This window comes from Accipiter gentilis, chromosome 2, assembly GCF_929443795.1.
Source record: "Accipiter gentilis chromosome 2, bAccGen1.1, whole genome shotgun sequence".
Lineage (NCBI taxonomy): Eukaryota > Metazoa > Chordata > Aves > Accipitriformes > Accipitridae > Astur > Astur gentilis.
The window spans coordinates 23,166,898-23,185,905 of NC_064881.1; the positions used below are offsets into that span (position 1 = coordinate 23,166,898).

General features: G+C 37.6%; 1 protein-coding gene across 2 annotated transcripts in view; it reads left to right on the top strand.

The window, feature by feature from the left end:
• The window catches only part of ZBTB10 (zinc finger and BTB domain containing 10), a 31,044-nt gene extending 12,416 nt beyond the window's left edge, over positions 1-18,628 (top strand). Inside the window, exons 3-6 of one of the 2 annotated variants that reach the window (XR_007508831.1) lie at positions 10,248-10,421; positions 12,550-12,725; positions 12,926-13,009; positions 15,522-15,607. Coding sequence is in view for 1 of the 2 variants with exons in the window: in XM_049823095.1 (XP_049679052.1) it covers positions 10,248-10,421; positions 12,550-12,725; positions 15,522-15,827 (656 nt within the window). In the remaining variant the exon portion in view is untranslated. Of the gene's footprint in view, positions 1-10,247; positions 10,422-12,549; positions 12,726-12,925; positions 13,010-15,521 lie in introns of both variants that reach the window. The other variant, XM_049823095.1, reaches the window with a different exon arrangement.
• The last annotated feature ends 380 nt before the right edge of the window (positions 18,629-19,008 follow it).

Genomic DNA, 19,008 nt, shown 5'->3' on the forward strand with positions numbered 1-19,008 from the left:
AATAGGCACTGGGAGTTCAAAATGCTAAGAAAATGTCTTCTGCAGTAGATATAAGAATGCTGTGAGGAGAAGAAAAAGGAGGAATAGTAAATTCTTCTGATGAAAGCTAAGGAGTGTGCTGTCCCTTTGGTTGCTAAAAGGGAAAGAATGAACTTCTATTATGCTTTGTCGGGTGGTGATGGCAATAACCAGCACCAGCTGTGGTTATGAGATGTCCAGTTACATGCAAAGGGAGTTGCTGTGTCCTTGATCATGATTTCAGGTTGTCTAGTGTTTTTGTGAGGGGAAAGAAATACCATAGATATGGTAGAAAGGAAGCCTGTTTTAAGAATGCTCCTTTCACTACAAAAGTTTACCCCAAAAGCCACTACCTTGAATTCTGTAGTAAATGGGTACTGCTAGGTAAGTATTAGATAATCAACAATAAAAGCTTTCTGAACTACCTGCTACCCCTCTTGCCCCAGTAAAGCAAACTTGTTAAACTGTCCTTGCCAAACGTAAGTTTTCCTACAGGTATCCATAGGGATATGTCAGCTTCTCCTTCCTCTCACCCTCCATTGCCAGTGAGTTTATATTTAACACCTTCCCTGTAAAAGTAGCACTTTGAGCTTCAAAAAACTTCATGAAGTTGAGACAGATTTTAAACTGCATGTACTGTCTTACTTCATTTACCTACTGTTACTGAAGCTTTCAAGCCTCCTCCAGTTTTAGCTCAATTAAAATAGTTGTGTTTCTTCACACTGAATGTTACTGCTTATCTCACTATTTTCTCTTCTAGTTGGTAATCTGCTAAAAAATCTCTTTACTGTTTACAGCTGTGGTGCATCCTCCAATTAACTATTTACCATGGTGAAAATAACAATGCAGTCAGTCAGCATCTCTTATTCAGTTTCCAGTTCATAAAAGCTCAGTGATTCTAATGCATCATATTTTTAATGTCTGTTCATAGTTTTTTGTAAGTTTTTATCACTTCTTGATTTTGCTTTTCATTTGGGCTTGTTTTTTGGAGTACAAGTGTCCTATCCTCAGGCTTCAGATCTCAGCTGTTAAGTATTGCTTATGCTTTCCAGAGCTGACCATGTTGATTCTTAAGGAAACTTGTATGTAATATCCCAATAGCTTTGTGAATCTACCACCAGATTGTTACTATGACTTTTAGGCTAGATAATGCTGTGTTATATATTGGGGTGGGGACAAGGGAAAGGATAACAAGGGCAGGATGAAAACAGCCTTTCTGTTGAACAAGAGGGTTCCTGAATGATTTTGTAGGGGTTCTTAAGGAATTTAATTCAGCTTGCTGTAGAAACAGCTACTTTTCAGGAGGATACAAGCAGCAGCTAAACCTGCTTACAAAAAATGTAGTGCTGGTCACAGTTTTTGTCATGACGTGAGGGAGCAGCATAACACAACTCGGTCAGGACTTTACAATAAAGACAGGTAACTTTTGTATTTGAAGAAATCCGGATTGATGGACTTAGCTGGACATGTATATATTTCTTGTAGGGATAAACCCACTTGACTGAGTTTAAAAAAAAAAAAAAAAAAGGGGGGGGGGGGCTTTTTTCCTACTCTTCTGTGGTACTATGACTCTCAGTCAGATCTCCAGCTGATACACTGATTGAAAGATTTAAAGTGCTTAATGGACCTGTAACCTCTTTATTTGCCCTGTTCCCTATGTAATCTGCTATTGAAGGCCCTGTAGGTTTTTAGGAATCATCTAAAGAGTACAACACCCGGGGGTCAACCTCTTCACCATTCATTAAATTTACCTCTCCCAGGGATGATCCCAAAGACAAGTAGATCCTCACATTCTCATAGTATGGTTAACCACTGGCCTTGCAACTTTAAGCAATGTTCTGTGTATTACGGTTGTGTTGGTTTGGGGGGGGTGGTGTCACCAAAAAAAAAAAAAAGCAAGCAAGGTGGATGGACTGGGGAAGAATGTTATGTGGTGTCTACAGATCTTTTCTGCCTGAAAAGATTATTTTTTTTTTGCCTCAGTTCAAGTGAAGTGCAGGCAATACATTCACTTTAAAAAAATTATCAATCTGGACTGCTGATCTGATTTTTCTGCTACCTCATTTATGAAATAGTGATGATAATGGCAGCAGCTCCATAAATAAAGAAAACTAGGGGGTGTATTTCTTCTTGATTCATTTGGGGGTGTAACTCCAGCCACAGAAGTTAGCTGTGCTATTTCTTCAGCTAGCTTCCTTCCTGCATCTCGAAGATGTAGCTCAGTAAAGTCAAATCTAATCAGTTTTATTACACGCTGAGTAGTGAAAGTGGTTTTACTCCAGTTGTTTCAGATCCTTTTGGATTGTAGCTAATTTTCAGAGTAGTGTGGAGTTTTTTTATACTATCAAGAAGATTACAGTACAACTTCCTTTAAAAAGCATTTTCCAGGGTAATTACTATCTGGAAAAAGAAAAGTTTTGATTTTATCCACAGCCCTCTTATCTCCTACATGCTTGTCTTCACATGCCTGTCCATTCCTGTATGATATTTATGAAGCTAAAAGACTGCTAAAGGAGTTCTTAAAATATCCTTTATGCCTTCACTGACTTATATGGTACAGAAAAATGATCTTAGGTTTCTTATTTAAGCTGTAGGTTTTCTGTGTTGGTAGGCCTATTTAATTCAGTTACACCACCATAATTCCCTGTGAAAGCACTCTTATGCTAGAGTGACTTTGTCATGTAAGAGTTTATAGAAGTATGAGTTGATAAATTGCTGTTCCGTTACTCTGGGCTTAGCAGTCTTAGTGTGTTGTGTGATTTTGGGGGGTCTTGTGGGTTTGATTGGGTTTTTTTGTTTTTGTTTTTTGTTGTTGTTGGGTTTGGGTTTTTGTTTTTTTCTTTAAATTTACATGGAAGGGATAGATCATCCTCGTAGAATAGGTTTTAAGTGGCATGTAATTTGACTAAAAGATGATTCCTTCAGCTTCTCCTTTTCAGGTTCTCTTTCCTTGCCGAGTTGTTTTGCTTGCTGCCCAACCAGTTATTCTCTGTGTATGTTCTGGAATTCTTGTGTACAGAACTTGGAGTCATTTTTTGGAGTGGAGGAGAGAGGCAGGCAGTATTTCTTACTTGTACCAGTTTGACAGGTATCAGTAAATATATCCAACCAGAAATGTGTTCATAGTATAGAAAGTTTATACAAAACGTAGAATATCGTAGCATAGCAAGCTTATACTATGCGTTTACCCTAAGGCACACTGTAGTACTTGCAGTACATATGTGTTTGTGGGAGTACAGCTTTAGCAGACAATTTCACTTTAACCACTAGACTTCATTGGTGTGGTTAGTTACAAGCTTCATCCTGCCATACTGGAAACAATGGAGAGGGGAGTTAGCAAGATCAGAGTGGCCATTTTTACTGTAAAAATGTAGCCACAATTGCAGAACTTTAGTCACTTCTGGTATTCTCAGGGTGGGGTGGCAGGAGGGGTTGAGGGGATATAATCTTTAAGACGGGGGAAAAAACCCACCCCTTTGTTTAAGCAGCAGTTGTCTTTCATGGTCAGGCTGTGTGCATGAGAAGTATGAACTGTGTAAAAGTTCCAATCTTTTACACATTTGCTTGCTTGTGACTTGAGTTGATCCCCTTTCTTTAGGGTGTAATGTTGCGTGTTACTTTGTAGGGAGAGCATGACACCCATCTGGCAAGCTTAGTTTGTCATGTACTCCCAGATGTTATTACGCAGAGTTCCCAAGGAAGTATCTGGTTTTGGATCTTGGTGTTTTTGGGGGTTTTGGGTTGCTTTTTGTTGTTGGAAGGGTTGGTTGTTTTCCTTTATGTTTTGGTATTTTTACAGATTTGCACCTCTGTCTTGTACCTTAATTTTCTTCAAAGCCCAGTGTAAAGACAAAATCCCTTTGTACTCCGGGACAAAGTTAGGCTTTGGCAAATTAAGTCTGGAATAAATGATACTGAGATGCCAGTTCAACACAAGGGTTTTGTTCAATTACGCTACTGCTTCTAAGACTACCTGTGATTAGAGAAGCTAACATGAAGTGAAGATCTCCTTAGCATTTCCTTTCAACTGTTACAGCATAAAAAGTTGTTTGGGCCAAAAGAGCGTCTGTGCAGCAATGGTATCTGTGCTTATGTCTTTACATAAGAATCAATACAAATGAAGACCCATATCAGTTCTTGGTGTATTCATCTCAACTACAATGATATCGGTGGTCTTTGATAATAATGCACGGTGATTCTTCTATTTTTTGTCCCTCAAGCTGACATTTAATTCTTCTTCTAAGAAAATACATTTACAAGCTACAATGCATAGCTGATAAAATAGTAGCAATAGCAGTTCTCTAATGCCGATGCAGAAAGAAACTAATGGCTTTACTGTGTGGACAACCCTTATATTAGGGTTAAGATGGGAATAAACTTAATCTTCCTTTTTTCTTTTTTAATTGGATGCTTTTTTACCCCTTCATTAGGGAGAAACTGGATTTGTTCTGTAGTCACTTTTTCAAAGAGTTAGCAAGAAAATAGGAGCAGAACGTAATGCCATGACGTTTAATTTGGTTACCAGAGCATCTAGAATGGTGGGTGTGTTTTACTGTATTGAAGGATCTTAATCCTAAATGCCAGTCAGTCATTAGGAGTTCAGTGCAGCCTTTTAGGTGTATATCTCCTTGAAAGTCATGCTTAGATTAACACTTTAAATGTAAGACTTCATGAAAAGGGGATGTGAAATGTTTATATTAGAAAGTCTTTGCGTTATCTCTTGAATACTTTACTTGAGAAAGCTCTTGAGGTACATCCTTAAACTGACCTGTTTGCAGTGTTCATGATCTGGCCCTTGAGCTCACAACATAGTCCAGAAGTTTATGGATGAAGATATTTTCTTGACAGTGAAGGCAAGAAGAGCTATTTTCCTGAAAATAGCTTACTGAGTCTCATACTGTTTAACACCTTCATCAGTGATCAGGATAGTAGGACAGAAGACACTCTCATCAAGTTTGCAGATTACATCAAATTGGTGGGAGTGGTTGATATACTGAAAGGCAAGGCTGGGCTATTGTTCAGATGGACCTCAACAGTCCGTAGGAATTGGCCAAGAGGAACCTCTAAGATGCTGTGCAAAGACAAATTTCAAGTCTTGCATCGGGAAGCAACAGCCCTGTGCATCAGTACAAACTTAGCACTGAGCGGCTGAGTAGTAACTCCATGGAAAAGAACCAGAGATCCTTGTGGACAGCCAGCTGAACCACTAGTTGGTGGTGCCTAGTTTAGATGAGATGAAGAGAAAGATGTCGGCAAGCTGGAGGGAGTGCAGTGGAGGGGCACTGTAAGGTGGTTAGGGGGACGGAGAACATGTTGTTCAAGGAGAGGCTGAGGAACTGAATTTATTGAGTATGGAGAAGGCTGAGGGATCTACCTGCCATCATATAGCGGAACAGATTGCTTGGAGGGTTTATGGAATCTCCCATCCTTGTAGATATTTAAAACTTGGCAAGGTCCAAAGCAACATACAGTCTAGCTTTGAAGTTAGCCCTGCTGTGAGCAGGAGGTTGAACTAGGTGACCTTCAGCAGCCCCTTAAGACCGAAGTTTTTGAGTCTGTGATAGACCCTGAGAACAATAACTCCCCAGAAATAAATGATCTGGATGAGAAAAGCTCTCACTATCTTATGTTGCACTGATTTAACCTTTGTGAAGAGAGATCAGCAAAATAGCTTTCCAATGTGAATGTCACCCCTTCTCAGGGAGGAGTTTTTCAGGGAGTATACCATAAGTAAGTTGAAAAAGCAAGTGGGTGATAGATTTGGCGTCAATTGATAGTCGTCTGGCAGGGTTAGTTGGTAATAGATCTGCCACCATAGTCAAGGCAATAAACCCTTTTTTTTTTTTCTCATGAATGAGAAACAGTAAAAATTAAGAGCAATTGGGAGCAGTACATCGAGTATGAGTAAGATTGCATTGGCAAAATGTCTTGGGTTTGTCTGAGCCTTCTGTTGCGAGAGGCAGTTGAAGTAATGTGCTTTGACCCTTCTCAGAAGCAAGGTTAAAGATGTGAGTAATACTCTGGGAACAAATGGAGTACAATATATTTTCTTTCCCCCTCCTTCTCAGTATGTCAGTCTTGATAGTGCTGGTTTTTCTGTCATGTTACCTAACATAAGCAACAAATCTACCTCTCTAATATCAATCCAGATTGTATCAGTAGGTTACTGCTGCTTTCTTTACAATCCTTGAAAGTTACGGCCTAATTGCCTATCCTGTCTACTTTCTGTCTTTTTTAGTTGATCTGAATGAGCAGTCAATGTCAGAAAATCGGGTGGGGAACAATAGTATTCCTTTTTCTCTTCTTTTGGCACTGTTTTTAGTGTTAATATGTATAAAGAAAACAGAAGTTGAGTTCATTAGACAACTGTATCTAATGCGAAGTTTTGCATTTTCTCCCTCAGCACGCTCTGCATCCATATCCCTTTCTATAATTACCTGCTCAATGGCTTCTGTTGTTGATCTTCTCATTAATTTCCTTGATCATCCCCTACTCAGTAACATCTCTTTTTCTTCCCAAAAATCAGCATATTTCTGGTTACAGAAAAAGAGCAAAGCTTGTCAAACTAAGGATGCTTCTGCTCAGATGCATTTTTTTTCTGGTGATACTCCCCTACCTTTTGCCTTCAAAACTGAAAATCAGTGTGTCTGACTTCTAGTTATCTTTTTTCCTGAGAACACACACAGTAGAACACAAAATCCTTCCATAAAGTTTTTGTTAGTTGTGTAAAAGCCTACACAACCACTTCATTGTATTTTGGATTGTCTTTATCTCTTCTCAGATTGACATCATGAGAATTTTAGTGCTGACAGTTAATCAACTTGCTTGTATTCTGTTTTATTTTTATTATTTTGGGTTTGCTAAGATCAGGTTACTGATAGAAACCTTCTGCATGCGGGGTAGAAGAATGGGTAGATGTTGGAGATTAATTGACATTTGAATTATTAACTTACACCTCTTTTAGGAATCAACTAAACTGTAAAAAGTTACCCTTAGATCAGAGGAAAGCTGCAGTCTTATGACCTGGTTTAGAGTTACAGAATATTATTGCTTCTAATTACTCTCTTTCTTTAAAAAAAACCACAAAAAAAACCCCAAAAAACCACCAAACCAAAAAAACCCCAAATCCACCTTTTTCACTGCTGTCTGTATTTCCCACTTTGTACCCACCCCCAGTCTACCAGTACAACTGCATATGTAGTTGCTTTCAGTCTATCAAAATCATCTGTAATTAAGTTGACAGGAACAAGTTAGATGATGACTGTACCTGTAGTTTTGCAAGTAGGCTTCAGGGGGCAGTAGCCTGGGTGGGAGGAGGAATGGGAAAAGATGTTATGATCCACAGGGGTCTGTAATAATATCTTATACTTGGCCCAGCTACAGTAAGAAGCTTATCTGACTGTAGGCTATATGTCCACCTGGGGAAACTAGTAGAGGCTAGGTATTACACTTCCAGTTCCCAGTCTATATATAATTCATGGTTTTCCTGTTTGGATTAGCCATTAGACATTAAAAATGCCTTTTTTTGTTGTTTTGTTTTGAACACATTATATATGTGCTTAATCTAGAAAGCAGGTTTTCTAGGTCAACGAATTATTCTAAGAATAAGCATTAGGTTTAATTATGATCTGCTTAGTCCTGTACTGTGCAGAGACTGAAGTGTCCGTAGCAGCTTCTTATCTCTTGTGGTATCTGTGCTGGTGTTCTTTCATGTTATAACAGGTTTTCTCTTCAAACTGGAGGTAGAAGAATTTAATAGCTATTATCCCCAGTAGACTACACCTTTTAAGTCTATTTGGCTCTATGCCAAGTCTTATGCCAAGATATAGACCTGTGCAGGGATTTGAGTTCCTAACTTCAATACCAGCTGTGAGCATAAATGTTTCCAATGAAATTCAATTTGTGTTCTCTTAGATCCTGAAAAACTGTCAAAGTGACCATGTTATAAATGTGTTCAGCTTGGTACAACTCTTGCTTATGGTCAGTCTTTGATGTATGCTTATTTTGAAGGAAGCTATGCAATATTGCCTGTACACAGCATATACATTACATCTGTGAGCAGAAAAGGCTTGGTCTGTTATCTTACAGATATTCTTCCCATAAGGGGGGGGAAATGTGATTAAATATTTTGATCACTGATCTTCCACTGGTCAAGTAGAGACAGGACAGCTCTATTAGAGGGGAAAAGCCTATAAAGAAAAGGTCTAATATTTTAAACAGATTATGGAAGTTGTTTTATTTTTTATCCTCTGCTAGAGCCTGAAGCCTGCTTTAATTTGGAGGCTTTTAGCCTTGAGGTCAAGTCATCTTTGCTCTTGCCCAGAACTGCTTCCTCCTCACTAATCCTTTCTTGTATATTACAGAAGGAAGCTTTACTGCTCACCTCAAAGGAATGTGTAGTTGGCATGTCTATAGGGTATCTGTGTTCTATTCCTTGAGCTGTTGTGAGATGCCATTGCTGGAGTCCATAGCTCCAAGTTAGTGTAAGGAGTTCTTGCCTCTTTTGGACATAACAACAGCGATTGGAGTCAGTAATTAAAACAATATAAAAATATTTTCCTCTCTACTTTGTTGCTTAAAGGAGAGGGAGATTTATTCCCTTCCCTTCCCCTTCTTTCTTTGTATACCAAAATAGCTAGGTGGATGAGCTAAAATACTGGGATTTCTCTTCCTTCATCCACTCAAGCTCTGCTTTTTAAAAGCTCTGCTTTTTAAAAGCTCCAGTGGAATACCTAGTTTGGCAGTTGGGATCCAGCTTTGCTTATCATTTGCCATTGTCTAACAGTTAGGATAGAGTTATAAGCTTCCTATTTGGTAATTGATTTCCTTTTGAACTGTTGTCCTATGTTTCAGATGAAACCACTGCTGCCAACCGTAACAGTGCCTGAGCAGTAAATGAAACTACTGTATATGTCTAATGCTGTGAGGATTTGTAATTGGTACTTTTTTTTCCCCCAGTAAAACTAAGTTGTGAGTGTTTTAGTATGCGGCTTACCACTAGCTGCATGAAATTCTAATTTACACTAAGACAGCTTCCTTTCCCAGAAAAATCCTGAGAATGAGCAGTATAGGGACAAAGGAAAAAGTCTTTTTGGACTATTAAAATGTAAAGTCTCAGGCTTGAGAGTAAAAATGTATCTATTTCCTCTGAAGCCCTTCACAACAGTGACATTGGGAATCCAATGAGAGGACCTGAGCACCATCCAGACAAATAAAAGGAAATCTGCCAGTTTCCACTGCAGTTTGTTTATTTAACAACTGTGTGCCTGTGAGGAAAGTAATGGTTTATAAGTTCATGTTTTCCAACAAACTTCTGTCTTGGGGTTTGGGGGGAAGGTTGATTTGCACTCTTGCCAGAAGAGTCTTTGCCCCACAAATATGATTTTGTCAAATGCCTAGTGCAACTTTCTTGTGTACTATTTATAGTTCTTTGTGCTGTGTAATAGTGATTCCATATTCACTCGTGCAATTCTTGTTACAAAAGTACAGAATTCAACAAGCAAGAGTTGTCTTAAGGCACTATTCACTTCTGAAAGATTTTGTTCTTTTAAAGAGGAAAAAAAGCTACAAAGACCATGAAAACTCCATGAAGAGCTTGTCTTAAGACCAAATGTAAATATGCAAACTAGTCTTTTAAGATGGTATGTTCCAAGTAATTATGGTGTCTTGAATTGATGTGGTTATAGAGTAATGGAGATGATTATTCAAAAAAGGATTTAGACATAGCTGTAGGATACTTTATGTAAATAAAGGTATTTAAAGCACTTTATATACCACTGAGATATTTTAAGGCAGTAAAAAAAATCAAACCTCCAGTAGAAAATGTTTACTTTTGTACCAGCTAGACTGCCTGTGGTAGACCAGATGAAGTCACTGCACAAAGCAGTTGTAAAGAGATTCCAGTGGAAAACTTTTTATCCCTGTCATGATGATAGTGAGGGAATAAATATCCTTACGATAAAAGTTCTTGTAGTATGAAAAAGGCTTTGAATTTTTCTCAGGATGTGCAGAAGAAATGGTGCTGTGGAGAGTAGTTGAAAGGTCTAATTTCAGTGAAATTAGGAATGCAGTTATTTCTTCATTTCAGTATTGAAGATTATGTGAAAAAAGATAATTACTATTTTAAGGTTTGAAACTTCTCAATCGCAGTTTAGAAAGGATATATATTTTGCTAAACAGCATGACCTACTAGAACCCAGGAAGCTAAAGTAAGACTGTGTCTGTAATAGGTACTTCAAGTGACTTCAAGTATGGACTGCTGCCGGGTACTTCAAGTGACTTCAAGTATGGACTGCTGCCGGGTACTTCAAGTGACTTCAAGTATGGACTGCTGCCGGGTACTTCAAGTGACTTCAAGTATGGACTGCTGCCAGAATCTTGGCCAAAAGAAGCTTGGGAAAATGGCAAGTATATCTGATGGAGAGAAGGTTGTTTTTTTGACTCCGATAGGTGTTCTTTATATTCTGTGTCACTGCTGGTAATATTTGATTAATTTGTTTAGAGCTTTACAAGATTAAGTGTTTACATAATCTCCTGCCATATCATTTGCCTTTCTGGATAATGTAAATAGGAGTACTTCCTTGGAGGGAGAAAAAGGAATTCAAATGTATGGAAAAGTAAAAACAGAACATGATTTATATCAGCTCTTGTATTGTGCCTGAATATGAAGATACCTGAGGTCTTTAATGATCTGATGGCTCCCCCCCCAGTAAGCTAATTACAGATAAATGGGCTTCGAAATTGAACGCTTGGATGATGAAGTTATGAAGTTAAATATAATTGTCAGAGTATCAGAGTAGACATCAGAGCAGACATCAGAGCATACTTCTTGCTATTAAAAATAAAAGGTTTTGAATTCAATGGAGCCACAGCTAAAGCCCTCTTCAGTCAAACCTATGTTGTATAACCTACCCTTTCACAGCTTATGTGCCTTTCTTAATAGTTAAAGCAAGCGATTATCCATAATTATTTTTCTGTCTGAAAACATACCAAAAACCCCACCACATCTAAAACAATTGTTGCTAGATTCTTAAAATACGTAAAGTCTTCAGTAAAAAGAGGATCTTAAGGACTGGGTAATAGTAATGCCCACCTCTTCTCTCTGTAGCTTTGAGCTATTACTGGGATGTGGTTTATGGTTTACTGTAAATATTTTGTTTTTTACGGTGGAAGGAATTGGGTCATCATAAGGTGAAATTCATTAGCAGGCAAGGGATTAGAACTCTGGTCTTAGGAGGTCTGCCTGTTCTTAAACAGTTAAATTCCCATATATCTTACAGCCCTGATGTCTGCCTTTCTGTCATACCCCTCTTGATGTGTGTAAGACTGCAATTTAAAACGTTTTTTGAACTTATTTTTCTTCATGTAAGCCATATGTGACATTATGCTGACATGCAGCTTGCATGAGTGCTCCGATATACCAAGGCAAACTTTTGAATACAGGCAAAATTTAACTTCCATGTTATGATGGATTTTGAAGCTGGGAGGAGGCATTTTAGGTATAGGCATGCAATCCCATGCACATAGCACACAATTACTTTTGTTTTCTTCCTGCCAGCATGAGCATTAGAAACTTATGTCTATAATCAAGTAGCCTTAGCCAGTGCTTTTTGGATGCTTCTAGGTAGTTATGATCATGTTCATGAATTATGTCACTTGTAGTAAGTTGACTTGGTACCCTATTTTCAAAATAATACTTGTATTCCTGTGTGGACTTCTTTGTACCTGTCACAGCATCCTATGCTTTTCTATTTCACACAGTAATAGGCAGCTGTAGTAAACCTGTTTTACACATATCCTTTGAGCAAGCTATGTTAGTTATCCTTGGTCCAAGGATATGTAAATAGCTCTCTTGTTTCATAAGGAAGTGGGATATTGCTGCTTCCAGAAGTTTTTTTTCTGCTCTCTATTTTTTTCTACTGTTATACCAAAATAGACTTTGGGTAGAGAATAGCTAAAATCTGAACCAATAACTTCCCTTTTTAGCTATTTCAGAATTATGCTACCTCTTGTTCTATTCCTTTTGTCAATATTAATTCTTGCTTAATTATACTTTTTTTTTTTTTACTTACTTGTAGAGTCAGGTCTTGGCAGGCACTTCCTGCACATAATTCTAAATGGAATATTGGGGGAGAAGATTGTAACTGTCTAAATGCCGCAGAGCTAGAGTGTTTCTAATCCAGAATAAAGTGTGTTCTGGTATAGGTGACCTCTAGAAAATGGAATACTGCTAATTTGGAGCTAACTTCCTCTGACTCATGAAATAAGACTTCTTTTCAAAGAATTGATCTGTACTTCTGTAGTAAAAATTCTCTGGTTACAAGTAGGTATTTTTCTAGCAAGATCATACATGCAGAACCTACCAGTATTTGTGGTTTCTGCAGGCAGGCATTGTCCTGATTTGGCTGATGAAAAGTCATGTGGGTGCTTTATTGTTTTGGCACCTGTTTATTTTTGTGCACCAGGCAGAACATATTGAAATAGTTTTTTGTGTTTCATCATCTTTTCTCCTGATGACTTATTATCTTGTAGGCGATTCCTCTGCTTTAATCATGAACAAGTTGAAGTGTCCACACTGTAATTATGTAGCCAAATACAGAAGAACACTAAAGAGACACTTGCTCATTCACACAGGCGTGAGATCTTTCAGTTGTGACATCTGTGGGAAGCTGTTTACTCGAAGAGAGCATGTAAAGAGACATTCCTTGGTAGGTAACCTCAAGTGTGTGTGTGTGTATGCGCATGTACAAGTGGGTTTTTATAGTTGTTTCACACGTTTTGGTAGTTGAGAGGAACACTGTTCTCTGATTTGCCATAATGTAACTTGTTTTATCTTAATCTAAAATGTATGAAGATAAACATATCTTTGTGATAACTATACCTCTTATATTCTTAATGGAAAATGCAGTATCAGTTAAGACAGTCGCTGGAATTCTGATGAGATAATTTCAAGATGATTTTCAAAGTGATGTGATAAAGAGATGCAGTATATGTAAGTATTCTGTAGATAATGAAAGGGAATTTTGGCTTCGTGTTACTGCAGTAGAATAGCACATCTTCTTGTTCTATAATGCTGCATCACCATTTTCTGTGAGGACACCCTGTTAATCAGCAATTACACAATATCTTGGGGTAGTTCTGAAATACTTATTTCCCAACTAGACAAAGCTATAGTATCCTATCTGCTTTAAGATTTAGGAAGGAATACAAAAATACTTGAGATGCAGAAAGTAAATGTCCTTCTGACTTGCATTTTACCGAAACCATAATCAGCAGGTGAGCTTACCCTGTCCTGTGCATGTTGCATTACTCAGGATTTGACTTGAGTACTGTTTATCTGAGGAACAGAGAAAGTATTATCTGTCTTGGGTATTTTGCAGGTACTTTATCTAGTCTGTAAGGAAATTAAGACTTCGTTATAATATTTACTGTATAAAATCCAAAGTGTGTTTTCAGGGAGTAATAAAAGCAAGATCATGTTGGTGGTGAGAAAGTAATAACATTTCTCCAAACTGCAATTTTAAAAAAACTCATTTTGCAACATGTTTTGCAGATACTCAAAATAGGTTATTACATGGATCAGGGTATATTGTACTTCTCCATTTTGGTAGCTTTCCTCAGTCCTTTGAGAATCAATGGACCACCTTGCTCCCTCATGAAGGTGTTCCATAAGTCTCCATACGCTCCTTGCAGTTGGCTTTTTGTTCCTCAGTGAGTAGAAAAAGTGGTTGTGAGCTTCCAAGTTTTAATGCAGATGCAGAAAAGAGCTTTTGGTGTAAGGCTTCCTAACTTTCCTTTCTAGCTTGTGCTATCATGAAATGGACTTTCTGTTAGCCAGTAATATTATTAAAAGTAAATAATAACCTGAGTCATATCAGGATATAATTCTAGAAGATATAAATTTAAGACCGCTATAGTAATTTTAAGTATTCCTTAAATTGCTCTACAGGTAGGAAAGACATATGTTAGTAGCTCCTACGTTTTAGAACCAGCATCTTTCTTATGTTCCACTGGACTTCTCTCATCTTGGATACACATCTTTCCACTCTGCTACTGCTGCCTTTCTTCCTCTTCCCATACCACCTGGTGAAGGCTTAGATGCCTGAAGGGACGGGAGTACCTATGATGCTACTGAGTCTGAAGGACATTTTGTTCTGTAGTGTCTGTAGGTGACTGCAGTGATGGAGGTGGTGATGGTACGGGGCAGCTCTGTGGCTGGGCAGAGGAGGTTAGGTCATTATCACCTTATTGGTGGTGATACTGTGTAAGACATCCCAGCAGCTACTTTACTTCTTCCTTTGTGGCTCACCAGAGAAGATAGCAACTGTGGGTGGTAGTCAGTCTACCAGGTAGAGTAGAGTGGGACTTTAAGTTTCTGTCCTGCAGTATCTGATGAGGTCTTGTAGCTGAAGATTTTTTTTCCTTCAGGAAAGGAGATGAAGTTAGACAGGTTGAAAATAGCTATAGAGTGAGCTCAGCCCAGCCCAGTGTTTTAACTTTTAACTGAAGTGTGCTCTCCCTGATGGAATCAGAACACCTTCCCCCCTCACCACCATTCAACAGAAACCTCAAACATTCTGCTTTGTGTGAAACACTATCATAACAAGTCTAGAGGCTGAGGAAAACATGTAGTATCAGCTGTACAGATTATACAGTGGGACTAAGGTAACTATTTGTATCTTGACCTTGTTTGGGTTTGGTTTTTTTCCCTCATCTGGGTGGTAATTTCTGTTTTATCTAAAATGGCAACTTTTTCAATGTGACCTCAAATGAGATATTTAAGCACATAGTTGTAATCTGTTATGGGGACCCCCAATAGAAGAAGGAAGCCTTCAACTTAATTTTTTCCAAGATGATAACCATTATACATGGTTGCTGAATTCAGTTACTTGTACAAATAACATACCCCCAAATTAAAAATTAAAATTTATGTTTAGTCAAGTTAGTCAACAGCAGCCTCCTAATTTTACATGCAAGCTCACTCTTACATAGAAGACAAAAAATTCTTCAAAGGAACCTGGAAAGATGATGATGGGTTTGGTTGTGTTGGGAGGGAGGTGTCGTGGAAGAAGGATCTTGCTCTTTGAATTTACAACTCCAGCTTGTTCTTAATGTTTCTAGGACTTAATATTGTAAAGGTGATTTTCTAAATGAGTTAAGATCCTGTGTACAACAGAAGTGCTTATACTGTTCCCAGTGCCTTTCAGAGTCTTGTTCTGTACAGTGAATTGTCATAAAATTAACACTCACCTGTTTACGGAACAGGCAGCTATTCAGCTATCTGCTGAACAGTAAGCAGCTAGTTTGGTTGTGGGCAATAGCTTGTAGTCAGAATGGACCTCTAGTAGTACTTCTCTTTCTCTGAACGGTGTTGGGGCATCCTTCAGAAGAGGTCAAAAAATGAATTTTTCTATTAGTAATTATTATTAGTAGTAGTTCTCTAGTACTATTGCAAATGCAACCTGATACACACATTTTCAGCTGTTAATGTTTCTCTTCCATAGGTGCATAAAAAGGATAAAAAGTATAAATGTATGGTGTGTAAGAAGATTTTCATGCTAGCAGCCAGCGTTGGAATAAGACATGGATCACGACGTTACGGAGTTTGTGTAGACTGTGCAGATAAATCTCAACCTGGAGGGCAAGAGGGAGCAGACCAGGTGCAGGACACAGATTTCCCTAGGGATGAAGAATATGAGGAAAATGAAGTGGGAGAAGGTGATGAGGAGCTTGGTGATGATGTAGAAGAACAGAATGACCAGTCTCGATGGGATGAATCTGGGGAAGTTTGTATGCCTTTAGATGACTGACAGAGCATATGACTTCAGGGTGCCGCAAATGGACACTATGTGGATTGACTTTGAATTTTTGGACTGAAGGCTTGCAAAATATGGTACAGGCTGGGTGGTAGTTATGTTGCTGTGAAAAATGTAGGGTCAAAGCCTTATAGCAAAAAAGGATTATTAATTTTTTTATGATATTTGCACAGGACTGTACAGAATACAACCATTTGGTTGAATTATACAGAGTCCTCACATCTACAGTCAGTTATCAAAAGAAAAATGTATTTTTTATTATTTATAGGATATAGCTACTTGGGTCCTATTCAGACATAGTAGTAACTGTACTTATGTTACACATTCATGTATCTGTTAACATGAATGAAGAAAATTGCAACTTCTTATGGAAATACAAAGACAAGTTTCCCAAATCCACTCGTACTTTGTCAGTGAACCAGTTAAGCTAATTTGGGCTATTGGCTCTTGTTTCCACAAGCATGTCTTTGCCATACAAACCTTACCTCTCCCATACTCTGATAGGTGAAAGCCAATAATTTAAATATGCATCAACTATAATGCCAACACTGTACTGAAATTTGGTTTTAAAACTTTTGGCTCTATGCTGGCAGGTGGTATAGGTGATAAGCACTGGAGAAGTTAATAATGGCATTAATTTAGTGTCTCTTCACAGTTTTGAATTTTCAAGAAGGCTGTTATTGATTCATCAGTTCCAAAATGATCTTGCAGAAGGAATGACCAATAATGAAAATAATAGAATGATGAGAGCATGGGTAACTCTTCTGCCACTTAGTCAGAAGAGATAGTCATGCTAAAAGGTATCTGATGTAATAATGTTTCCTCCCTCCTCTAAGGCCCTCCCGCCCCCCCCTCAAACTTTTGATTTCCCTGGTGTATACCTCAGTCCCACACAATAAAAATACAAGGAATGGAGAAAGTGTCATATTAAACAACTTTTTTCGTTGATAATTTCTTACTTGTCCGTTTTTTGGCTAGTTTATGTGATGTGAATTGGACACTAGGCTATTGTGCCCATCGTTCGTCATTAAAATGAACACAAACTATTTTTTATTCTTTTGTACTTAATGGGTTGTTGCTAGTGTTTAATATAAACCAACTACATTTAACTTGTTGACTTAATTTGCTGGAATTTTTTTTTTTTTTAAAGAAAAACAAAAAGTCCAAAGCAAAATAATGCTCTTTGAGTTGTCTCCTCTTCAGGATGATATGCTCCCTACACTCTTTATTTCAAATTTTCTTGGAGGTGTTGAAACTTGAATTTTTGTAGCCATGTGGGTTTTTTTCCTAAGCTTGTAATATTGTACCAATGACTTCAGGCCTCTTTCATAGGGAGGGGAGGGCATTACACCTTCATCTTGAACTCCTTTGTGTTGTCTAGCCTAAAGGCAAACGAATTCAGGCAATCATTGGAACAATAAATCTAATGTACTATTATGTCACGAGTAAATATGCAGAGCATTTATCATGACACATAGCTAGGCCAGTGTGACAGTACTGTATAAAAACCAGTTGAGGGTCACCATATTTTTCAGCTTTGTTTAATTTTAAAATGAGTATATTTTTTCCTATTTTATATCAGGTAACTAAATTATGCTAGTTGTGTGGATAACTTTGAACTTAATGCTTTGACAGACAGAATCTTAATGGTGCTCCATCTGATCAAAGTTGGTATGTATTTAAAGAGACGAGCTTTACTGTTGTCCTTTACATCAGTAGAACAGTAACATAATGTTAAGACATTGTTTTTGTTGACTGAAGCTGAGATAAGTTTGAATTACAGTTAATATGGGAATTAAAATGCTTTTTTTATCATCCACTTGTTTCATTGGTAGTTTCCACAACGTTGTAAACCTGACAGATGATTAGTTTTGTGGGGGAGGGTGGGGAGGGTGGGGTGCCTTTTTTTACACTGAACAATACATCTTATTCTCATTGTTCTAGACTGAAATGAGTAATGTGTAATTCTGGTGGGGTCCAAAGTAGAAATTAGTTGGGCAAAGATGATATGAATGAAAAAATATTTTAAACGTTTAAGTAATGTTCTGCTTTGTGAATATGTAAGTATAGCATAAAGATTTTTTCCATCCCATTTATCCCCTTTAAAACCATAGTTTACAATTGGTAGATCTGTCTATATATATAAATATATATATATATATATATCTGAAATTCACCTAAATCTGCTTTATTAGGATACTGCTCACTTAATGCTTAGAAACTGGACCTGGCTCTACATTCTTAATGTATTTTCTTTTTTTTTGTTGTTGTTTTGTTTTGGTTTTGATTTTGGTTTTTTTTCCTCTAGACATGAACTTATTCTCTTGGAACTGAATCTTCTTTTACTACTTAAATCATTTATGTATATCTGGTAAATTATGACCAAATTTGTTGTTAGACTGCATACAGTAAATTGAAATATACACTTGGTACACTACAGAATTGTTGTGCTTTTGTTCTGGTTATATTTGGAAAAGCAGGCTTTAATAGAAATTAGTGTTATTTATAAATAATCAGTTATTATTCACTGACCTTAATATTCTGTTGCATTGTGACAATCATCGATTCCTTGATATTACTTAACTGCTTGCTTTTATAGTTGCATGTAATTGCCCTTGGTAGGACTGGAGGGAGAGGGACGACTATTGAAATGTGGTAATAGCTCTTTAGCAAATGGTGTGAAATAGTTTAATGGAGATCCACTGTTCTTGTATTGGGGAACCAAAAGAATTTGTTTGGAAGCTATCTGCAGTCTGGATTTTCTGAGCTGTTTATTCAGAAGTTATTTTAAATACATTATTTGATTGGGGAGTTCTAAATTAATAAAAGTAAATTTCCTAAGAGTTACCATAAAAGGGACAGCTCCAGTTTCTTTACTATTACAAAAAATAGGAAGAGATTTCTGTTTGCCCTAGAAATCATCTTCCCTTAAGAAATGCTGGAGCTATGCTGTAGTAACATGGCAGTGAATTTTAGTTTGTCTGATTTGGGGGGTTTTGGGGGGGGGGGAGGGGGGGGGATGTGATTCCTTTTTAAAAGAAAACAGACTAAACTGTCTTCCTTACCAAATTAAAAGATACCCAGTGTTTCATTTTGTCTTCTGATGAAATAGTTCCCAAACCAAATGTCTGAGACTTGCTTATTTGGGGCAATGATACACAAGAGTAGTGTTATA